At 43.4% G+C, this 20098-nt stretch overlaps 1 protein-coding gene across 3 annotated transcripts; it reads right to left on the bottom strand.

Annotated features, from left to right (window-relative positions):
• Positions 1-1633: 1633 nt before the first annotated feature.
• Positions 1634-18598, bottom strand: LOC119652460 (ecdysteroid-regulated 16 kDa protein). 3 transcript variants are annotated; one of them, XM_038056626.1, is made up of 3 exons: positions 18441-18598; positions 7578-7687; positions 1634-2147 (listed from the first exon to the last, which is right to left on the bottom strand). In XM_038056626.1, exons 2-3 carry the CDS (start codon positions 7657-7659, stop codon positions 1756-1758), a joined length of 474 nt encoding a protein of 157 aa, XP_037912554.1. In that variant the 5' UTR covers positions 7660-7687; positions 18441-18598; the 3' UTR covers positions 1634-1755. The 3 variants fall into 3 exon arrangements, with proteins under 3 accessions (XP_037912554.1, XP_037912553.1, XP_037912552.1); XM_038056625.1 differs by lacking the exon at positions 18441-18598 and adding an exon at positions 18104-18244; XM_038056624.1 differs by lacking the exon at positions 18441-18598 and adding an exon at positions 18026-18057.
• Positions 18599-20098: the final 1500 nt, after the last annotated feature.

The raw sequence follows: 20098 nt of genomic DNA, 5'->3' as shown, positions 1-20098 counted from the left end.
AGGAGGACAATATTCAGGATGGCCGAGAGTATGAGCAAGGCGAGGAGCTGCAAGGGATAACATGGCAACGAGGTTTCACTTCGATGAGAAGTTTGAAACATGTTGGAGTAATAAGGCAAACTGGGAAACCATAGCTGTGACTTAGGGCTTAAACCAGCAACTGATTATTTGGTACACTGACGTGTCCCTCACAGCAAAGGGAGCGGAAGCCGGTGTCATTGGTCCAAGGAAAATGTACTTTGAGCCAATGGGCAGGTACACCAGCATATTCCAGGCGGAAATATACGCCATAGACAAATGTGCCTCCTTTAATCTGCAAAGGAACAACGGGGGGCAGAACATAGCTATTCTCACCGATAGCCAAGCAGCGATCAAGGCACTTAGGTCCAACCAGGTGAACTCTAAACTGGTATGCGAATGCCTTGAGAGACTGAATACACTCGGCTCGTCCAACAAGGTCTGGATACTTTGGGTTTCAGGCCATGCTGGGTTGGAAGGCAACGAGGCAGCGGGCGAACTAGCCAAGAAGAGAGCAGGGACGCCTTTACACGGGCCAGAACCCTTCTGTGGAATCGGAAACGGTTTCATGTCTATGAATCTAAGAAATGAAGAGAAACGGTTGAGGGAACTATACTGGGCGAGCCTACCAGGGATGGAGCAGTCCAGGATGCTTATTGGGGGATACGAACCCATGCGCACAAAGGATTGCTTAAACATCACCAAAAAGAACCTCTGAATCATAGTGGGAATTCTCACTGGTCATTGTCGGCTGAACTATCACCTAGAGAAGCTAGGGATATCTGCGGACACTGCCTGCTGGTTTTGTGAGGAGGAGGACAAAACCTCTATACACGTCTTGGGCCAGTGTCCGGCACTTGTGCAAAGTAGGTCGAGACATCTGGGAGAACAGTTAATACCAGATACAAAGCTAAAAGAGCTGGAAGTAGGGAACATACTAAAGTTCCTGATGGTTATAGGTTTGTTTGAGATAATATGATCAATAGGCAGACTATAACCAGTAAAAGGGGCACAATAGTTCTTCAAGGACGCGGTGCGACTTTCCCTTAACAGAATAATAATAACGCTTTGTCGTCAAGCAATACTTTGTCAAATTTATCTTAAAGATAGTACCAAATGTGACGAACTGTTCCTTAAATACTTGCCAACCCCCAACTCAAATCTACCCCTGAAATTTCTTCTTAGTTTCCATGTATAGTGGTTAATTATAAAAGTTAGTGTTTAAGTCTCAGTTAGTTGAATATTTTAACTATAAGTGGCTCGTTTGTACTAATTACAATTCAGATAGTGTACTATACAGTGACCGCACAGATACGTTTAATCATAAACCAGTTGGGGGTATAATTGAGAAATTAATGGCACCGCTTTTTATCACTTTTTCCGCTGAATATTCTGACCAGAATATTCAATTAATAGCCTGAGATTAACATTAATGATGTCCTTGATGTAAATTTCCATCAAGGGGGTGATTATTTCAATTAGGTAATAAATCTGTGTTAAACCGTAGTTAGTAGCGAATAAGGTAGATACTTGAGATTCAGCGAAACGTTTGGAAGTTGGAATTAGAGGCCAACTTAGACAATTAGAAAGAGGGATTTTTTTCCAATTATACGAATTTTTTCTACAAAAAAATTAATCTTTATTCAATAATAAGCTCATTCCATCACAATAATTTTACTTGGACAAATAATCTCAAAAGTGCCAAGTTTTGAAGAGATTCAAATCCATTTTTCAAACTTACTTAATCCTAGCTGGCACCTCGAAGCAGATCACATCCCTTTGATTCGGGCCTTGTAGCGCCCAATGAACCTTCAAACTAACGGCAGGGTAGATTTGGAGGACAGGGAATGAATTCTTGTACAAGTAAGTCCCACCGGCCTTCAAAGGACATCCCACTTTCGTACTTCCATCTTCACTGTAAACGTTGTCGCAGGCGCTGGTACCATCGACTCCGATGAATGGCAACGGGAGATCAGCAATTATTCCTTGGACACTTGTTGTTAGATGTTTAATATCCTTGTCTGGTCGCAGTTTCAATTCGATTCCGACAGTTGTTCTCCGTTTGAGGATGCAAGGGGGGTTATTGCATTTGGTTAAGGAAACATCGGCCGGATCAATTTTTGGGGTACCTAATTGGAAAAAAATAGAATGCATGAGAAATAGTCCTGGGTGAAATTGATTTTATAAATAGCCAAAGGGTTTGAATTACTTTTGTTAAATGAGTTTACTGATTTCAACAAATGGAAAAAAAACTTGTCTGGGTAAGGCATGAGTGTAGCCAAGATATACCGGGGAACAACTAACACCTTGAGTCACGCTGCTCCCAGGGCTGAGATAAGGTAACGTTCTGCGCTAGGTGAAACCGTCAGTCACTATTTATTTAATATTTTTAGATCTTTCAATTTGGAAAGTCGATTTCACTGCTCCATGCATAGTTGCCATATAACCCTAAGTGGGGCAAAGCGCGTCAAACAGACCTAAGTGCCAACTCTGTCTGGGGACTTCCCACTCGCGATGACGAACAGCTGAATAGATGGAAGGAGCACTGTACTACGATTCTAGATAGTATAACATCTGATAAGGTTCCATCACATCTTGTGGATAATATAGCAAGCCAACGTAATATATGAGCGGAAGCGAAATTGTCATCGCCATCAACATGTTCAAACCGAGTAAGCTGTCGGCCTTGAAAGTCTTTCTTTGGAACTTTTCCGTGTAGCCACTGCAATCTCTGTAGAGTTGTTACTTCCAGTTCTCCGTAAATTCTGTGAACCTGAGATCCTTTCCAGTGAGTGGAAAAAATAATCGTTAAGATTCCGAATAAGGGCACTCCTCTTAAGTGCTACAACTGAAGAGGTATTTTCGTACTTGTTGTTGTCAGGAAGATGTTAGTTAAAATCATCCTGCAACTAGCTGGTTTCCGCTCTGAATCCTCATGCAAGGACCGCATTTATGCCCTTCGGGTCATTCTGGAGTAGTGTGAAAAGTTCAGGTCGCCACTTTACTTCTTTTTCATCGATTTCAAGAAAGCTTTCGACAGCTTAAACAGAGAATGCATCAGGAATGCTCTAAGCAGAAAAGGCATTCAGGAGAAAATAATAGCTATTGTCACATCTGTTTTATCGGGACGACGTACAGAGGTTCAATGGGTCTTGATATCTTTTCTCAAATACCTTGACTACTCCAATGACATCTGGTTACTCTCTCATTAAGTAACTGGCCTTGACCAAACAGCTCGGGATCTGGAAAAGCAGACAAGCAGAATCAGAATAAACACCAACAAAACCAAGGTTTCTAGTTTGGCGGGTCATCGTACTCTTCCTATCTACATTAATATTCTGCCCATTAATATCGAGGGCATTGAACAATTTGCAAATTTAAGGAGTGATGTTTCTGTCGATAGTGGCACGGAATTCCATATCACTCGACGTATTAACAGTGTTAAATCCGTTATTGCTATTCTGCCCTAAAATTTTCCAGTGCATTTATTACATCAATTTCTTGCTTGGGAAATGAGGGATCTTAAGTCCAACATCCATTTGATGTCAGACCGGACCAAATGGAGATCAACTTTCTTTCCTTTGGGCTTAGCACCCAAGTATTTGTAGACAACTACAGTTTCGTCCAAGGCAGAGGCAACTCATCAGACTTTGCATCTGCCAGGAGCGCAGCATGATCGAAGTGGTTCAAGGGTGTTAGGGGGACACACGTCAGCAACTTGCAAGTGACTGGACTGCCAGAGATGCAGCCAGGTAAGTCACCAAGCGAAGACCTGCAATGAAAGCGAAAGTTTCCTTCTCTGGAGGGATCGTGGCGCGTCTGGTGAGAGCCTCACACGCACTGCAGGCTCGGGACGGTGTCCAATCTTTAAGGCGGAATTGGAAAAGACTAGGACGCGAATGGCATGATCCGAATTCCGAAACAGGAACCCGGCTTCATGGCATCTCGACTTATCGGGCACCGCTGCCATCCGGATTCGGGACGACGTTCGACTTCTGTTTTTGCCGAAGGCCGAGGGAATGGGTTTGTCTGGATTCGATGTTTTTAGCGTTTACCTGACGCCGAATGAAACGATGTCTGAGTTTCGGCGCCGGCTTGATGCTGTGGAGTACGCCGTTTCGGGCACGGAGGAGCGAATCCTGGTAGGCTGCTATGACCCTTGATTGAGGCATGCCTCAGTCAGACTCCAGAGTGAAACAGATTCTGGAACTGGCGGCGAAAACCGCGCTCGGCGCCCAGGCCGTGAAGGAAGCATTCCTGTCGTCGAAATCTCTGGCATTATCGGTGGGCGGGTGGCGAGTCCTGGAAGACTTCTCGGCAAGTGATCACTAGTACATCGCGTTCGAAGTGGTTAACGCTACTGGCCGGCGAGCATCAACCCGACGCTCCCCCTGCCTGTGGAATGTTGCGGGGGTGAACATCGGAAACTTTCATCAAAGCTCTTGGAGCAGGTAAAACCGCGCTGGAGAGCGCTCCGAGGGATTGTAACGCCGCCGCTGACACCGTTGTAAATTCAATGATAAACCTGATAACAACGGCATGTGTAGCTTCCATGCCCCAGAAGGTCCCCAACCGCGACAAACCTTCTACGTACTAATGGAGTGTCATAACCTCCGCCGTTTGGCACAACATTTACACGTCAACGAGGAGGCATGCTAAGAGATTATATATTGTCTGCTATTTGTATTTTAGCCTAAAATTGATAGACCAGTAGCTTCCTCAAAACTACAATTTCGATTTTTCAATGTAGATATATATTTCGGGAACAACTTACCCCCTTCATGAGTACAAAGCTATTAGAGTAGCTACTATACTCTAACTGTTGGAATACCATCTCTTCATCGACTTTAAAGTCGCCTATGATAGCATAGCCAGGGTAAAACTGTACACGGCCATGAGAGAATTCGGTATCCCGACGAAATTGATAAGACTGACTAGGCTGACCCTGACGAATGTGCGAGGCCAGATAAAAGCAGCAGGATCACTCTGAAGACCATTCAACATCAACAATGGTCTACGACAAGGGGATGTCCTATCATGCGTGCTCTTTAACCTGGCCTTCGAGAAAGTGATCCATGATGCTGAGGTAAAAGCAAGAGGTACGATTCTCTTTAAGTCCACCCAACTACTCGTCTATGTTGACGATATCGGCATCATGGGAAGAACGGCCCGAGAGGTTTAGTTTAGTTTACTGGGGGGAGCCGCAGCTCCGAGCATTCAGGCCATTATTAGGTCCATTATACTATCCCCGTAAATTGCCTATTCAATGGCTTCCCGCCTACGGTGTTTGCAGGCTTTAGCGATTTTGAGAACATTCTCAAGAGGCAGAGAGTGTGCAGATTCTTCATTGAAGAAAACATTGCCAAGGTGTCTTCCTCTGAGATCTGAGGATGCCGGGCAGCTGCATAAAAAGTGCAGGGCCGTCTCCTCCTCCTCCTCACATTGGCTGCACATAGCCGAAACCACTACCCCAATCTTTTCCATATGGTAGTTTAAGGAGCAGTGTCCCGTTAAAAACCCTACTAGGGTTTTCATGTCCCACTTCTTAAGGGACAACAAAAATGCCACTCTAGGGGCCTTAGGCTCTTTCACAAAGATTTTCGCTTGCCGGCAAGAGTCCAAATTTCTCCTCTCGGTTGCGTGAATCCTTGCAATTTCACCCTTCAGAGTAGACTTGACAGTAGATGGTCGGATTGCAAGAGCTGGTTCTGGCCCCATCATTGTGAATCCAGATCCTCGGCGAGCCAGTCTGTCAGCCTCCTCATTACCGACGATGTTAGAGTGCCCCGGCACCCACATCAGGAATGTTTCGTTGAGTCAGCCAAGTTTCAGCAGCACCTGATGACAATTCCACACCAACTGGCTTGATATATCGTTGCCATTTAGTGCTGATAATGCCGCCCGACTGTCGGAACAGATTCGAATGGTGCGACCCCTCCACTTTGGTCGCAGACATTCTTCTGCTGCCAATGAAATGGCATATATCTCCGCCTGGAATATGGTCGCCATTTTCCCGAGGGATAAGGCCAGTTCTATAATCAGATTCTCCGAGAACACCCCTGCGCCCGATCCATCCTCTATGACTGACCCGTCGGTGAAGATTATTAGGTCTGTAATCTGAAAAGACTCATGGCCACTTGTCGACCATTCTTCTCTTTCGGTGATTACGACAGTGTATGTCTTTTCAAAGACGGATCTGTAAAGCATATAATCGGTCGGCATCAGGACTACCGGATGTTTTTCAAGGAATTTCCAGATAGACGCATGACCGTGTGATTGGCCGCCTTTCCACGCCCCAATGGTATCGAGCCGTTGCGTCGTTGGCTGCTTTCCGTTTCACCTCCAAGTGGTTAGGGGGCAAATTTAGAATAGCTTCAAGTGCCGCAGTTGGCGTAGTACTCATTGCTCCAGTAATACTTAGACAACCAAGTCTCTGAATCTGCGTTAGCAGCTTCCTGCTGTTAGAAAAGTTCAGTCTTGGCCACCAGACGATGCATGCATACATCAAAAAGGGTTTTATTATATAGTATAGTATATTCGTTTGGGTAAAAGTCCCCAGTTCTTATCTATCGCATTCCTACAGCACCAGAGCAATCTGCAGGATTTCTGATATTGTTCCTGGATATGATGCTTCCACGTTAACTGGGAGTCGAAATGTACTCCTAAGTACTTGACTGTTTGTGCCAGCTGGATTTCCGCCCCTGCTAAGGTGGGTAGCGTATAGCTGAACCACCTGACGTTCCTAGTGAACATAACTAGTCCAGTTTCCTAGCGTTCACCGTGAGTTCATTGCGGAGGCACCAGCTGTAGATTTTATGCAGAGTTGCATTCAAGCGGTCACATACTGCGTCCGTAATTATTAAGGCTAGGTCGTCCACAAATGCTTTCGCGAAAACTTGTTTGTCCCCCAGGGGCCACAGCAGGGTATCCATTACCAAGAGCCATAACAGTGGAGAGAGAACCCCTCGCTGTGGGCAGCCCCTGAGACATCCTGCTTCAGTAGACTTCTAGCCGACCGATATGTGGATTTTTTTCCGAGAGGTACAAACGGCCTTCAACCAGATCGAGCAGGTTAAGCGAGATTTTGAGCTGTACATCAATGAAGGCAAGACAAATTATATGGTGGCAGCGGCAGCACCAAAAACCAACCAACCAACAACATCAAACCGCACTTGTCAAACGGGAAGAACAAAGATAGGAGACTACAGCTTTGAGACCGTTGATAATTGTGGGCGAGTCACTTATTCCGTATGGATGAAGATGATCCAGCCCGGAAAGTCTATAAGGGCAATATCTATGGTAGAAAGAGACGAGGCAGACCCTGCCGGAGATGGAGCGATGGAGTAGGTCAGGACGCCAGACAGCTTTTAGGAATATCGAATTGATGGACCTTGGCGCAAAACCGGGATGTCTGAAGTTCCTTATTAAGGCAGGCCTAGACTGGATACCAGTTGTTGCGCCGTTGATGATGATGATGCATCTTTTGCAATTATGTTAGCGTAAGTCATTGAAACGTAAACGTAAATAAATAATTTTCGCAAATTATGTGAGAAACTTACCACCTGGGCATTGTTCAACTACAGTTCCAAATGTTGATGCAATAAGCACACAGGCTATTAAAATTGTATTCCAGAAAGTCATCTCGTGATTTAGATAGTTTGTGGATAACCTGAAGATAAAGTACAGTAATTAAATCAGGATTGTTTCAAATGTATTTTATGTGCGTAAATAGATGTATTCATAGAAAAGGTGTACTTATGTATTTATTAGTGTTTTTATAACGACTATGACGTAACATTGTAACTTAGTATCTGGCTTAGTATCTAATATTGTATAATATGTAAACATGCAATTTCTTCCCTCATTTGAATACGTCTAGCCTTAGAACAGATATATGTACTTCATATTTTCAACATGTAATGTAACCAACTAATTACTCGTTGATGATGTTTAGACAAGTGTAGTGGTCATCTTACGAGATTAAACGCAAACAGTAATTAATTAAATTTATTTGAACACAGCTTAAATATCCTAAATATTCCATATATACTCGTATATATTTACCCATTTTAAATTCAAGTTTTACGACTTTCTATACAGTTAAAAACAAATTCAAGCATCAGTCTTTTATCGAGCAAGTCCAAAGTATACTTAGTTGAAGGATAACTGACTTGTGAATTTGCACAAATATACAAACATAGAAATGACCTTCACACTTGTATTGATTCCGGGAGTTTATTTTTAAATGTGCCAACTTACAAGGCAAACTGAAAAATTACTTACGGTTTCACTTATGCTTAGCAATAAACACTCAGCCGACCCCCACATAATACTATTTATGTGTTGCTAGTATTTTTCCACCTCATAATGTAGTTAAATATTTATTAAAAATGCCGAGTGGGGCCCCAACAGATAAATATCCCATTACAGCACTTACGCAACGAGGCATCTTTTTATTTGACTATTACTCAGCAGTATTTTCACATCTTTATCGTTTTTTATGGAGACAAAAAATCATTAAAATCCGTTCACAATTTGTTTATTTATGTATCTGTCGTATGTATTTCACCAGAAAACGGTCCTCATTAAGTAATCTGACGTAAAGCATGAGGACTATAAAATTTCACGCCATAAAACAACAGCATTTATGAGACGGGACACGTGTGAAAGAGGACGGCAACTCCAATAACCTCTCGTGTCCCTATTCCGGAAAAAAGCCCAGTCAAAATCGTTAGTCCTGAGCAGGTTAATTCGGACATGAACCGAGTGGAAGTGCAGTCGACCATCCTAGCTAGAGGCGAAGAGGAAAGCCTCATCAGGAAATGCGCAACAGTGGTAAAGCATATGCGATCGGCAACGTCCCTCCATTCGTCAGCAAAGGCGTCAAAAACGAGCTGATGCAACTGGAGGAACTACTGGACCTTCTACAGGCGAACATTGACAGCAGCGGAAGAAGCGCAGAAAACAGAAACCGTCGTATTTCCCGCTAAGAACACTGTCAGCGTCAAATAAAAAAGCGGAAAGAAGAAGACGTGCCTGAAGGAGACTTTCTCCAAGTATTTTCAAGGGTCCAAAAAAGAAGGCAAAGAAAGACAAAAGGAAAGAACTCGCTACACCACCAGTGACCCGCCTGTTCAAAGACAAGAAGGCTACAAACCAAAAGCCAGTAGAAAGCCAAAAAAGACGAGGAAACGAAGGAGGACTAGACCATCAACCCTGTTCATTAAGCCAACAAAAGGCAAGACATTTGTCGAAGTCCTCCGTGATATCTGCTATAAGATGAAACCCGAAGACAATGAAATGTCTTCCATACGGAAAACGAAGGGTGGTGGACTCCTCGTCGAACTAAGCTCGAAAAGGACTAGCAAGAGTACGATCAAGAAACTGCGAGAGGAGAAGACTTTCGTTTCTAGCCTAGAGCCTATTTGCTCTCTAGAAATGCGATATCTTGACTGCCCCAGAGAAAATATGGAAGCGGCGGAGACCATAAAGCGTGAATATCCAGAGGTAACCAATGCCCGGATAGGTATTACTTCTGTGAATATCCGAGGCCAAAAGCTCACCGTGGTGGAGTTCCCCGAGCAATATGCGAGAAATCTCCTCAACAGCAGGATAATCAAAATTGGATGGGTACAAATGTGGATAACTTCCGCCAAATGTCACAGGTGGCTGAACTATAGACACACAACAACTTGCAAGCAGCCCGACAGGAGGACAGCATGTCGCAGATGTGTTCTGGTAAGTCACCAAGCGAAGACCTAAAATGAAAGCGAAAACTGTGTTCCCTGCAAGAATCGTGGCGCGTCTGGTGAAAGCATTGCACACACTGCGGGTTCAGTACGGTTTCAAATCTTTAGGGTGGAACTAGAAAGTAACTTCTCCCCTGACCTCAACTTTAACAAGCGCTCCATCCTCTCAGCGGAATTATTTGTCATTCTTCAAGTCATTACTTTAGCACAAGAGAGGTTAGCAAACTTGCCATAATTATCGATGCTCCCCATGCCTGCGTCCTTCTTGCCTCCAAAACCCCGATGCACTTCCTAGTCCAAAACATTCACCAAACCCTATGGAGCGCTCATTTTGAGCTAGTAACCTTTCTGGGGTGCCCTGTGCACGGCAGAGGCATCCTCAATAAAATTGCTCATCGACTCGCCACCAATCCAAACGCTCAAAGCACCACGCTGAATGCTCCCTATTCACCTGCATACCTTCTAGCTGCGGTCAAGAAATACATCCTGAAAAACTGGAATAGTCATTTCCAGGCAATCTCCCGGTCCAAGGGAAGATTCTTTGCTGATTTATTTCCCACCCTACCAGTGTTGACTAGTGAACTCTCCAACCTCCCTTCGGGAGCTGAGGAGAAAACTCTAAATCGGCTTAGGTCGTACAGCAAACCTTTCTTAAAGCTCATGAAAATCATAGAATCAAACCTCTGTAGGGTTGCTGAATCCAGTGAGCATTCAATCTTTCATTGCCCCAAATATGCCCAGGTTAGGGCCAAATATAGCTGGAATAAGTCTTTTTCGTCCCTTCACATAATAATAATAATAATAATCGTTGGCGCAACAATCCATGTTGGATCAGGGCCTTGAAGTGTGTTAGAGCACTTCATTCAAGACCGTAACGGTACACTAGGAGGCAATGTGGTCAGCATTGCGCTCGCCCGAGATTATTACCCTGATTTGACCCAGGTACTCATTCACAGCTGAGTCGACTGGTGTCCGACGTCAAATCACGATACAAATTCCACTGCCACCAGCGAGATTTGAACCGCGACCTTCCGTACGACAGCCTTGCGCTCTAACCACTCAGCTATCCGGACACATGCTCCTGAAAAATGAGGACCAACAACAGCACAAGGAGTTAATAGATTTCCTGACGGAAGCAAAGGTAAGCCTCTAACACTTGTGATTTAATTTCTTTTCTTCTTCTTTTGACTTCAACTTTGTTTCTTTGAAGTCTTAGCTTTTATTTCTTTTCCGTACACATTCGCTTCTGGACACTGCTCTTTATGTTATCATCTGCGGTCGGTGTAAATCTTCGGGTCAAATGCCAAACAGCTGCTGAGCTGTCAAGATTTCGGACACATGGGATGGTACCAGCCCTGGGTGCCAATTTACATCCCATGCAGTCATTATCACCCTATGATGGAAATACAATACAATACGCCGCCACTTAGGGTCGTTTCAGACCTGGGGACGAGTTGCTAGCGCAGTTCAGTGCAGAGTGCTAATGCTAATCAGCAAGCAACATCAAGAAATTGGCCCAGCTTCATGGCATCTCGACTTATTAGGTACTGTTGCCATCTGGGTTCGGGATGTCGTTCGTGGTGGTGATGGTGAAGACATTGTTGAGGATGAAGCGGCTGTTAAGGTTCAGGTCCGGGAAGAAGCTCCTTTCTAGTTCCACCCTAAAGATTGGATACCAAACCCGCAGAGGACGCAATTTCAGACACCTATAGCATTTTGATCCAATTTTGATTATCCCGCTGTTGAGGAGCTTTCTCGCATATTGCTCGAGGGTGATTCCCCCAGCAGTCGGAATACAGAGACTAACAAAATTACATTAACTTTTCAATTTTAGGGGAGAGAGGCGCATAATTTTCACCTCTGATTCGGGTCTTCTCCCTATTGCAATACCCGTAGTAGCACCTGTGGCGAAATAACTTCATCTACTTTGTGGGGTAAGCTTTCTTCTCTGAAAAATTAAGTTTGAAACAAAGAAGTACGGCTGCTTCTTAGAAGATATTTGCAAGAATGAACCCTCAAACGAGGAATCGACAACGGTATGAAGGGTCTCCAGAATGCTCGCTTCTTCCAACAATATGAGCTGGACATTCTGGGCCTAAGCGAAGTAAGATGGTGGGATTCTGGAGAGTACTACTCTCCCTCTTACGGCAATGTACTTTTGTATTCTGGAAAGCCGAGTGAAAGTAAATGCGAATCCAATGTGGGATTGTTTTTGACGACTGTGACAAGACGTGCTCTGTTGACCTGAGAGCCGATGTCTCACAGATTTCTCACTGCAAGACTGTACGCCAGGATAAGGAGCTTCCCAACTGTATAGTGCTATTCACCAACAGAGACTTCCAATATAATGGAGAAGGACGCTTTCTACGAGTAATTAACGCAGTTCAGGAGAAGGTTCCTAAAGGTGCCATTGTGATAGTGATAGGTGATCTAAATGTCAAGGTGGTCTCTGAAAACACCTTACTCGAATATGTGAGGGGGAAACATAGTTTTTGTAACGGTAACGATAATGGTGGGAGGACGTTTGTAGATTTCTTCAGCTTTCATGTAGTAGATTTCGGAGCTGTCTCTTGGATGAGCGTAACACAATAAGCGTTGACATTGACCTAGACTTGCGTTTTGTGTCCGCCACTTCTCGCAGGATTGAAAAGCTGCGACCATCCAAATTCAACATGGAATGCTTGTGTTGTTCAGCTGTCGCCCCACAGTGGTCGGACAACAGATATACTGAGTAACCCGACTGGGAGTGCTATGCAGGTCATCGCCCTCGTCTCGGAGGAGGGTCATAAGATCTAGCTGACTGCGCATTCGGGGAGGCAGATCAATGAACGGAACACCAAGGGATGAATAGCATATCATAAAACTTTTTGCGAAAACTAAACACGTGTAAAATCTATAAAAGTAATAATTGTCAGAAGTATAAAAATAACTTAGATAAAGAACCTACTCGTATGTAGCCATAATCGTGTGTGAAATTTCATTCTTTACTAAGTTCATGATACAGTTGAATAATAGCAGACATAGAGAGACGGCATGCCGAATGCGTCTCCATTCAACATTGAAATAAATCCACTTATGAGTAGCGAAAACGTGTAAACAGCGAACTATTTACAGAATCACAATTTATGGAAAATTAAATTACGATACACATGCTTCACCAAGAATATTTTCAAATAATCATTTACATGATGAGTACAAACATATTCATATATAAATAACAAACTTTATAATAATAACGGTCTATTATGATTGGATAAAGTTCCAGCCGGGAAGATTGATTATGATTCGATTTTGCAGATAAATTTCATTTTAAAAGTCTGCACATGAAATTAAGTTAATGATATCTGAAGAAATACTTTTGTTTTATTGCATCTCATATCAGACTAAACAAAAAGCGGGGAATTTTTGAGCTTAGATATCATATGTTTCTTTACCGGATATTTCAGGTAGTATCTAAGATTGAGCTCGGTCCTTAAGTTTGTGCTTTCTGACCCTTAATTCTCCTAACTCACAACCTTTTTCAATTCCGCAAAACCTAACACTGAACTGCAATTCGCTGGATTTGCTCTGGTCATCAGGCATTATGGGTTTAGTAAAGCTGCCTACTGAAACATGCTCGTTAATTCTATCATGTTTTGGCTTCACCAGTCTAATACGTGATCCATACATCCTTACGAAAAGATGACTGCGTGACTCACTTGGGAAATGGTCTAAAAATTCGGGCCCAAGATGACACTAATTTAGCTGGTCTCTCTTCCGAGCCCAGAGAAATAAGCCCTTGCCCCGGCTTTCTCACCAGGCCAATTTGTATCCAGTTGGCGTGTGATAGCCACACCCTGAACGAGGTGACCCTACTATTAACAAAACGCCACGGATCAAGACTGGGGAGTCGAAAAACATATCCCTCGAACCAGGGTGTCATGCCAACCGTGCCCATTGGATAGTTTGCAGTTGTTTCAGGGTTCTATAATCCTGCAGTGTACCACTACCGTCTTGAATGAAGTGCTCTAAAACACTTTAAGGCACTGATCCAAGGTCCACATTGGTATATTGCGAGGACAGTAACCAACAAACGCACAACAACAACGTTATATGAAGGAAGACCTGAAGAAGGGCAGCAGCGGAGATTAGTCCGCATGAAGGGAGTGCTCCTAAAAAATCCAAACCTAAACTCAAGAGAGGAGAAAACCCGGACAGGTCAGGGGTGAAGGCAGGAATCAGGAAGCACGCCATTAGCCATACTGGCAAAAATGTTTCCCGAGCAAATACCTACTCGTGAGGAGCAGGAAACTATCGAAGACCTTGTCGACAGGCAGATATGCAAGGGATGGACTGCGAAACTTGTGTTCACCGGGATACGCTTTCGACCAGATCACACACTGGTGGACTGCGCGACGGAAAACACTGTAGAGTGGCTTACGATCATAGTTCCTAAATTGTCAGGCTGGGAAGGAGCAGAACTGTGAACATGTGCCGGGGATGATATACCAGGAGCACACATGACAGTGACAGTGTTTTTCCTGAAATTCGCAACAATAGGGACGGAAGATCTCATGGACCTCCTATTCGCTCAAAATGAGGATCTCCATATGCGATTATGGAGAATCTTCAAAAGCAAGGTGGAAGGAGAGGGTAGACTCGCCACGATCGGGTTAGATAACCGACCCCTGAAGGCAATGAAATATCGGAGTTACAATATCAACTATCGATTTGGCAACATACCTGTGCACAGAGAAAAACCTCGGAGAAGACACCTCCTGCCCAGTGAAGAGCAGAAGCTGAACAACCTAGACTTAGATCTTCTCGGGCTTAGGGTGGACAGCGATGGGCAGGAAAGCGGGTTGTCGGAGGAGGAGGGTTATAAGATGAGATAAACCTCCATCATGAGAAAGCTGCATCTGCAGTAATTGCAAGGGCAAGTTTCAAGGAGAGCATTGGAATAGTGCTGGCTCAGCAGCCCTGGGTGTACCGGGGGCAAATTTGTGGTCTGCAAGCAACCAGACCTTACAAAGCGGTAGCCAAAGACGCGGCAATATCTTCTGTCTGTTTGAAGATGGAAGATGGGACATTTACCGAGAATGAGGAGGTCAGAGTATACCTGCTTCTCAGTACTCATTTCCTGGGGTCATACCCTACGGTGGCAGGGGACAACATTCTGTCTGACACCCCAACAACGAATAAAAGGGGAAGAAAGGAGAACTGGAAACTAGCAAAGGAGGTATACTCGGAAGCTAGGGTACAGTGGGCAGTGAGAACTTTAAACCACTGAAAACACCCGGAGTAGATGACATTTTCACAGCACTAATCCAGAGAGGACTAGGAATCATCCTAGAGTCTCTTCTGAGGGTGGTAAGAGGAACCATAGCACTGAGATATATACCAAGAGCATGGAGACGGGCAAAAGTGGTATTTATGGCGAAAGCGGGTAAAAAGGATCCTTTTCACCCTAAATCTTTCAGACCAATTTGCCTTACATCGTTCGTACTCAAAACGCTAGAGAAAGTCATAGACAACGATATTAGAACTAAGCTGACGGATGTACTACAGGATGCCATAAAAAGAAAAGAAATAGCACTGTGTGCGTTTTTGGATATCGAAGGAGCATTCGATAGCACATCGCACATAGAGATACACGATACCCTGAACCGCTGGAGAGTGGAGAGGGCGGGGTACTATCGCCGCTTATGTGGAGTATGGTAGTGGACGAACTCCTGGACGTGCTGACAAATACTGGAATACAGGTCCAGAATTACGCGGACGACACTGTTTTAATTTGTAGGGGCAAAAATGAGGATACCCTATGTGATAGAATCCAAACTGGACTAAGGGTTACTAGTGCCTGGTGCGAGAAGATGGAACCATAGTACTATTCACTAGGAAACGTAAGCTTGATCACCTGAGAGCCATGAGGTTACATGACACGGTGATGAAACGAGAAACAGAGGTCAAATATTTGAAAATTACGCTAGACCAAAAGTTACTCCGGGAAACGCATGTCGGAAACACTTGTCCGAAAGCTGCGAGGACTCTGATGACTTGTAGGTCTATAGCCGGAAAAAATGAGGTTGCAGCCAGAAGATACTACTTTGGATACACACTGCAATAGTAAGGCCAATGATTACCTATGAGGCGGTAATCTGGGCAAAAAGAACTGAATTCAGCACACAAGCCAGGAATTATACAAACTTCGAAGACTGGTTAGCGTGTGTATCAGTGGGGCAATGAGGATATGCTGGCATCCCTGGAGGTCCTTCTGGGATTACCTCCCCTCCCCATCTGTACATACAGATGTAGACAAGGGGGCAACCTTCAGGATGCCGGGAGTATCAGTGAAGCGGGGAGCTGCCTAAATCGAAGGAAGTTTGATATTCTTTCTAGGCGGTACCCCGGATTATTGTTATCAAGGGATTACATGACAACGAGGTTTCACTTCGATAAGAAGTTTGAAACACGTTGAAGTAATAAGGCAAACTGGGAGACCGTAGCTGTGACATAGGGGTTAAACCAGGAACTGATTACTTGGCACACTGACGTGTCCCTCAGAGTAGAGGGAGCGGATGCCGGGATCATGAAAATGTACTTGGAGCCAATGGGTAGGCACACTATCATATTCTAGGCGGAAATATCCCCCACAGACAGATGTGCCTCCTTTAATCTCCAAAGGAAGGAACTACAACTACTCAAGGCACTTAGGTCTAAACTGGTATGAGAATGCGTCCCACAGAGGAATCATAGTGGGAATTCTCACTGGTCAATGTCGGCTAAACTACAACCTAGGGAAGCTTAGGATATCTACCTAAGGATGAAACCTCTATACATGTTCTGGGACAGTGATCGGCACTTGTGCAAAGTAGAATGAGACATCTGGGAGAACCCTTAATACCAGATGCAAAGTTGAAAGATTTAGAAGTAGGGAATATACTAAAATTCCTAACGGTTATAGACTTGTTTGAGATACTATGATTGATAAGAACACTATAACCAGTAAAGGGAGCATAATAGTTCTTTGAGGACGTGGTGCGACTTTCCGTTACCAGAATAACAATCACTAGCGCAGAATACGGATTGTCTAAGAATTTGAAGTTATATGCTCTGTGTGAATTCCAAAATGGGAGCAGTACATTGAAAGCGACCGAAACTGTTACTCGAAAGCTCTGCGTTTGTGTTAATTCTTATTTACAACAAGTCATGTAGGTACTTTTGTTTGACACAATTTCGAATTTCTATAGTCACGTTTGGATCAAGTAGATGAAATGGAAATGGAGGCACTTCTATCGCCGGCTATGCTACACAGAAGATCGGTTGGACAGTCCCCATTTGGGAGTTATATTATGCTCTTTTGGTGGGAAAATGGGTTACATTATGCTCTTTTGGTAGGTAAATGGATCATCAACTCAATTCAGTTTATCATAATAGTTAAAACAGTGAAAGCACTGAAACTGCACTCTCGAGATAATCGCCCAACATAGATTAGCAGGGCTGCACATAAAGGGTAAGCAATTGGTCATCACGTCGCATAGACTCCAATTTCCGCAGGTATTTAAAATATGCAAAAAGAGGATAAAGCGACAATTGTAACAACGCACAAGAAAGCTATGCTATCCGTGAAACGATTAAGGTTGACCAGCGAAGAAAAGTCAACGTAGTTACGAGTAACAACCAGTTCATCCAACCTCTGCAAAAACTTCTCAAAATAATTGTTTGAAGAACATCATTTTCAAGCTACTGCACTGGTCGCATTACCTGAAATGGTGTCAGCATTATTTTCCAGTTCTTGCATTCATATATTTGGAACATCTTTATCATTTAATTCTTAGACATTGCCTAAGTGATATCTCGAAAACAAGGTCGATATCTTCAAAACAAGGCCGTCAACAAACACTTATCTGCATCACAAGTGGAACGGTCTACCCCGCACTATCCAAGTTTAACTGCAACTTTGCACTTGAAATCACATACTGGAAACCTTTGATCTTTAAAATATTGTATTCGTTGTAAAATTATTATTTTCATACATAAAGATATTCATTTGCAAATCAAATCTTCACCGATTTAGAGCCAAGATACTTAAATTTTGAATGAATAAACAATAGTTTTCAAAGATAGTCCACATTAGACACAACGTGTGGGGTTCCTTTCCTTAACCAAATACCAACCAACCAAAATACGATGTAATAAATATTAGCATAAATCAGCGATTAAGCCGCGAAAGATTTTTGTTTGTTCAGATCATTATCTATTACGAAATCAGTACTTATTGCTCACGGTGTACCATGAACACAAGAAAATTTTCTAAGCACACTCTTGCTAGTATTCGAGTCAAGCATCCATCTTACCCTAATTGCATAAATTAAAGATTCAAGATAAAGAAAGCAACAAAAATTCCACTCAATCTTATAATATTTATAGATTTGTGTAACGGCTTTTTCTTTCCTGAATAAGATTACGACAATGCAACCGAAAACCTTTCACTTTCAATAACAAATAAATCCTAAACGACGAGCACCCTCAGATTCGAAATATAGTCAGAACTGCGATATTTGCACAGATGCAGATACAATATTGGATCAACCTGTTTTATTTCAATTCATGCAAAATACGGTTGTTTGTAAACTTTACATCATGAATACTGAACAATTTCGATTAACACTTATTCTTGTTTATCAACGTTACCTGTTCAGATATGATATCCAATAAGAGACGTTACGTGGAAGTAGGTGGTTCACTTATCGACTTAACACTGCGAATACTCAGTCAACCTCGAAGCACTGCAAGCTAACCGACTGTTCAACCAACTTAATTAGTTTCTCCGCGGAGTCGCGATATCCAACAAACCAGTTACAAAGGCCGCGCTATAGGTTTTATACCCACCTGTCTTCACGCTCAGTGCATTCTGTGAGAGACTCGAAATTCACGGTATCATGCCTCATGAGAGCCTACAAAAAGGCAGGTGAATCAATTATCTACGTACCACACAGGTAATGGCTGTTGTCGCATACTTAGTATGTATGTTTCCATGAATGCAGCAAACAACAGATTGATATATGCACGTATCATAGTTACTGATAAATCTCAGACAATTAAATTGCTCCATGCGAGTATTACCTGATTCACTCAATAGGCAACTGGTCAAGGTAGATGTGTATATTCAACAATTATTATAATTAGTTCAAAGTTTACCCCTATTATGGCAAATTATAAACCAATTACTCAGGCCTAACGAGAGGGGAGTGGAAATGAGGGGGTTATCCCCGGGCCAAGAGTTTTCAGGAGGCCCACAATAGAAATTTCAATAAAAAAAGGGATTATAGGGGACCCGGATAATTTTCACCATGGGCCACGTTTTTTCCAGATAATTTTCATCCCAATTCAAAAGTCCAGATTTAATCCATATCGTACACATTCGGTACTCTCAGCGCAAAAGAACTGCATGAAAATGTGAGGGCTAAGTAAGTGAGGATTTTGATCTGCTCCTGCTCCTTTCTGTTTTCCTCTCTTTTTCTTCCTTCAGCAACAGCTCATGCTCCTGCGCAGTGTTTCATTCGCATTGCGAAATTTGGGCAGTGAAAGATCACATGTTCTGGATTCTCCGATATGGCACCACATCTAGGACAATTCGGTGAATCATCCAACGCAAAGTCATGCAGATCCTGCCTGTGGTATGATCTCCCCATGTTTCTACTGAAGCGCCAGAATGTCGACTGATATCATCCCCGCCAGTACTACCTCATTTAATGTGGTTCGAAAAGCATTGTAAACCCTCAAAGCCATCAGTCGCTAAACCGAATTCACCTGTTTGCTCACCGCAAGCCCATAGCGCTACTCGACTCGTTTGATCTATGACCCAAATGCAACCACCGTGATTTCAGTATGGATCACTAATTATGACCACATCGATCTTTTTCTCCCGAAAGATTTACGAGAGTAGATCCTGTCCTGCCTGCCAATGGTTGAGGTTGAGTTGTAACAACATCATCTGCGATTTTCGTTTAGGGCTTTCCTATATTTCGGGCAGCTGCTGCTGCCTTCAATGTGCCATTTCTCCACACCCTCCTTCCCTCTGCCCAATAAGATCTATAGTCCTTACTTATATAGCCTTCTGCTCCGCATTTCCTGCATTGCTTCCACCTGTCATTTGAACTAGTGCATGCCTCGACAATGTGACCCAAGCCATGGCATCTAAAGCATCGCTTCAGTACCACCCCAGACAATCCAACCTATTCTTACTCTCCCTTGATCAACAGTTTCCGCAACTGGCGCAACAATCCATATTGGATCTGGGCGTTGAAGTGTGTTAGAGCACTTCATTCAAGAACGTAACTGTACACTAC

This window comes from Hermetia illucens, chromosome 3 (assembly GCF_905115235.1).
Source record: "Hermetia illucens chromosome 3, iHerIll2.2.curated.20191125, whole genome shotgun sequence".
Taxonomy (NCBI): Eukaryota; Metazoa; Arthropoda; class Insecta; order Diptera; family Stratiomyidae; genus Hermetia; species Hermetia illucens.
Note: the sequence above shows the minus strand (reverse complement) of the source record. Positions and strands in the feature narration are given on the sequence as shown.

Coding starts and splice junctions, on each gene's coding strand:
- LOC119652460 (XM_038056624.1), bottom strand. Junction 2,148..7,577: donor AGTTGAACAATGCCCAGGTG/GTAAGTTTCTCA, acceptor TTTTCCAATTAG/GTACCCCAAAAATTGATCCG.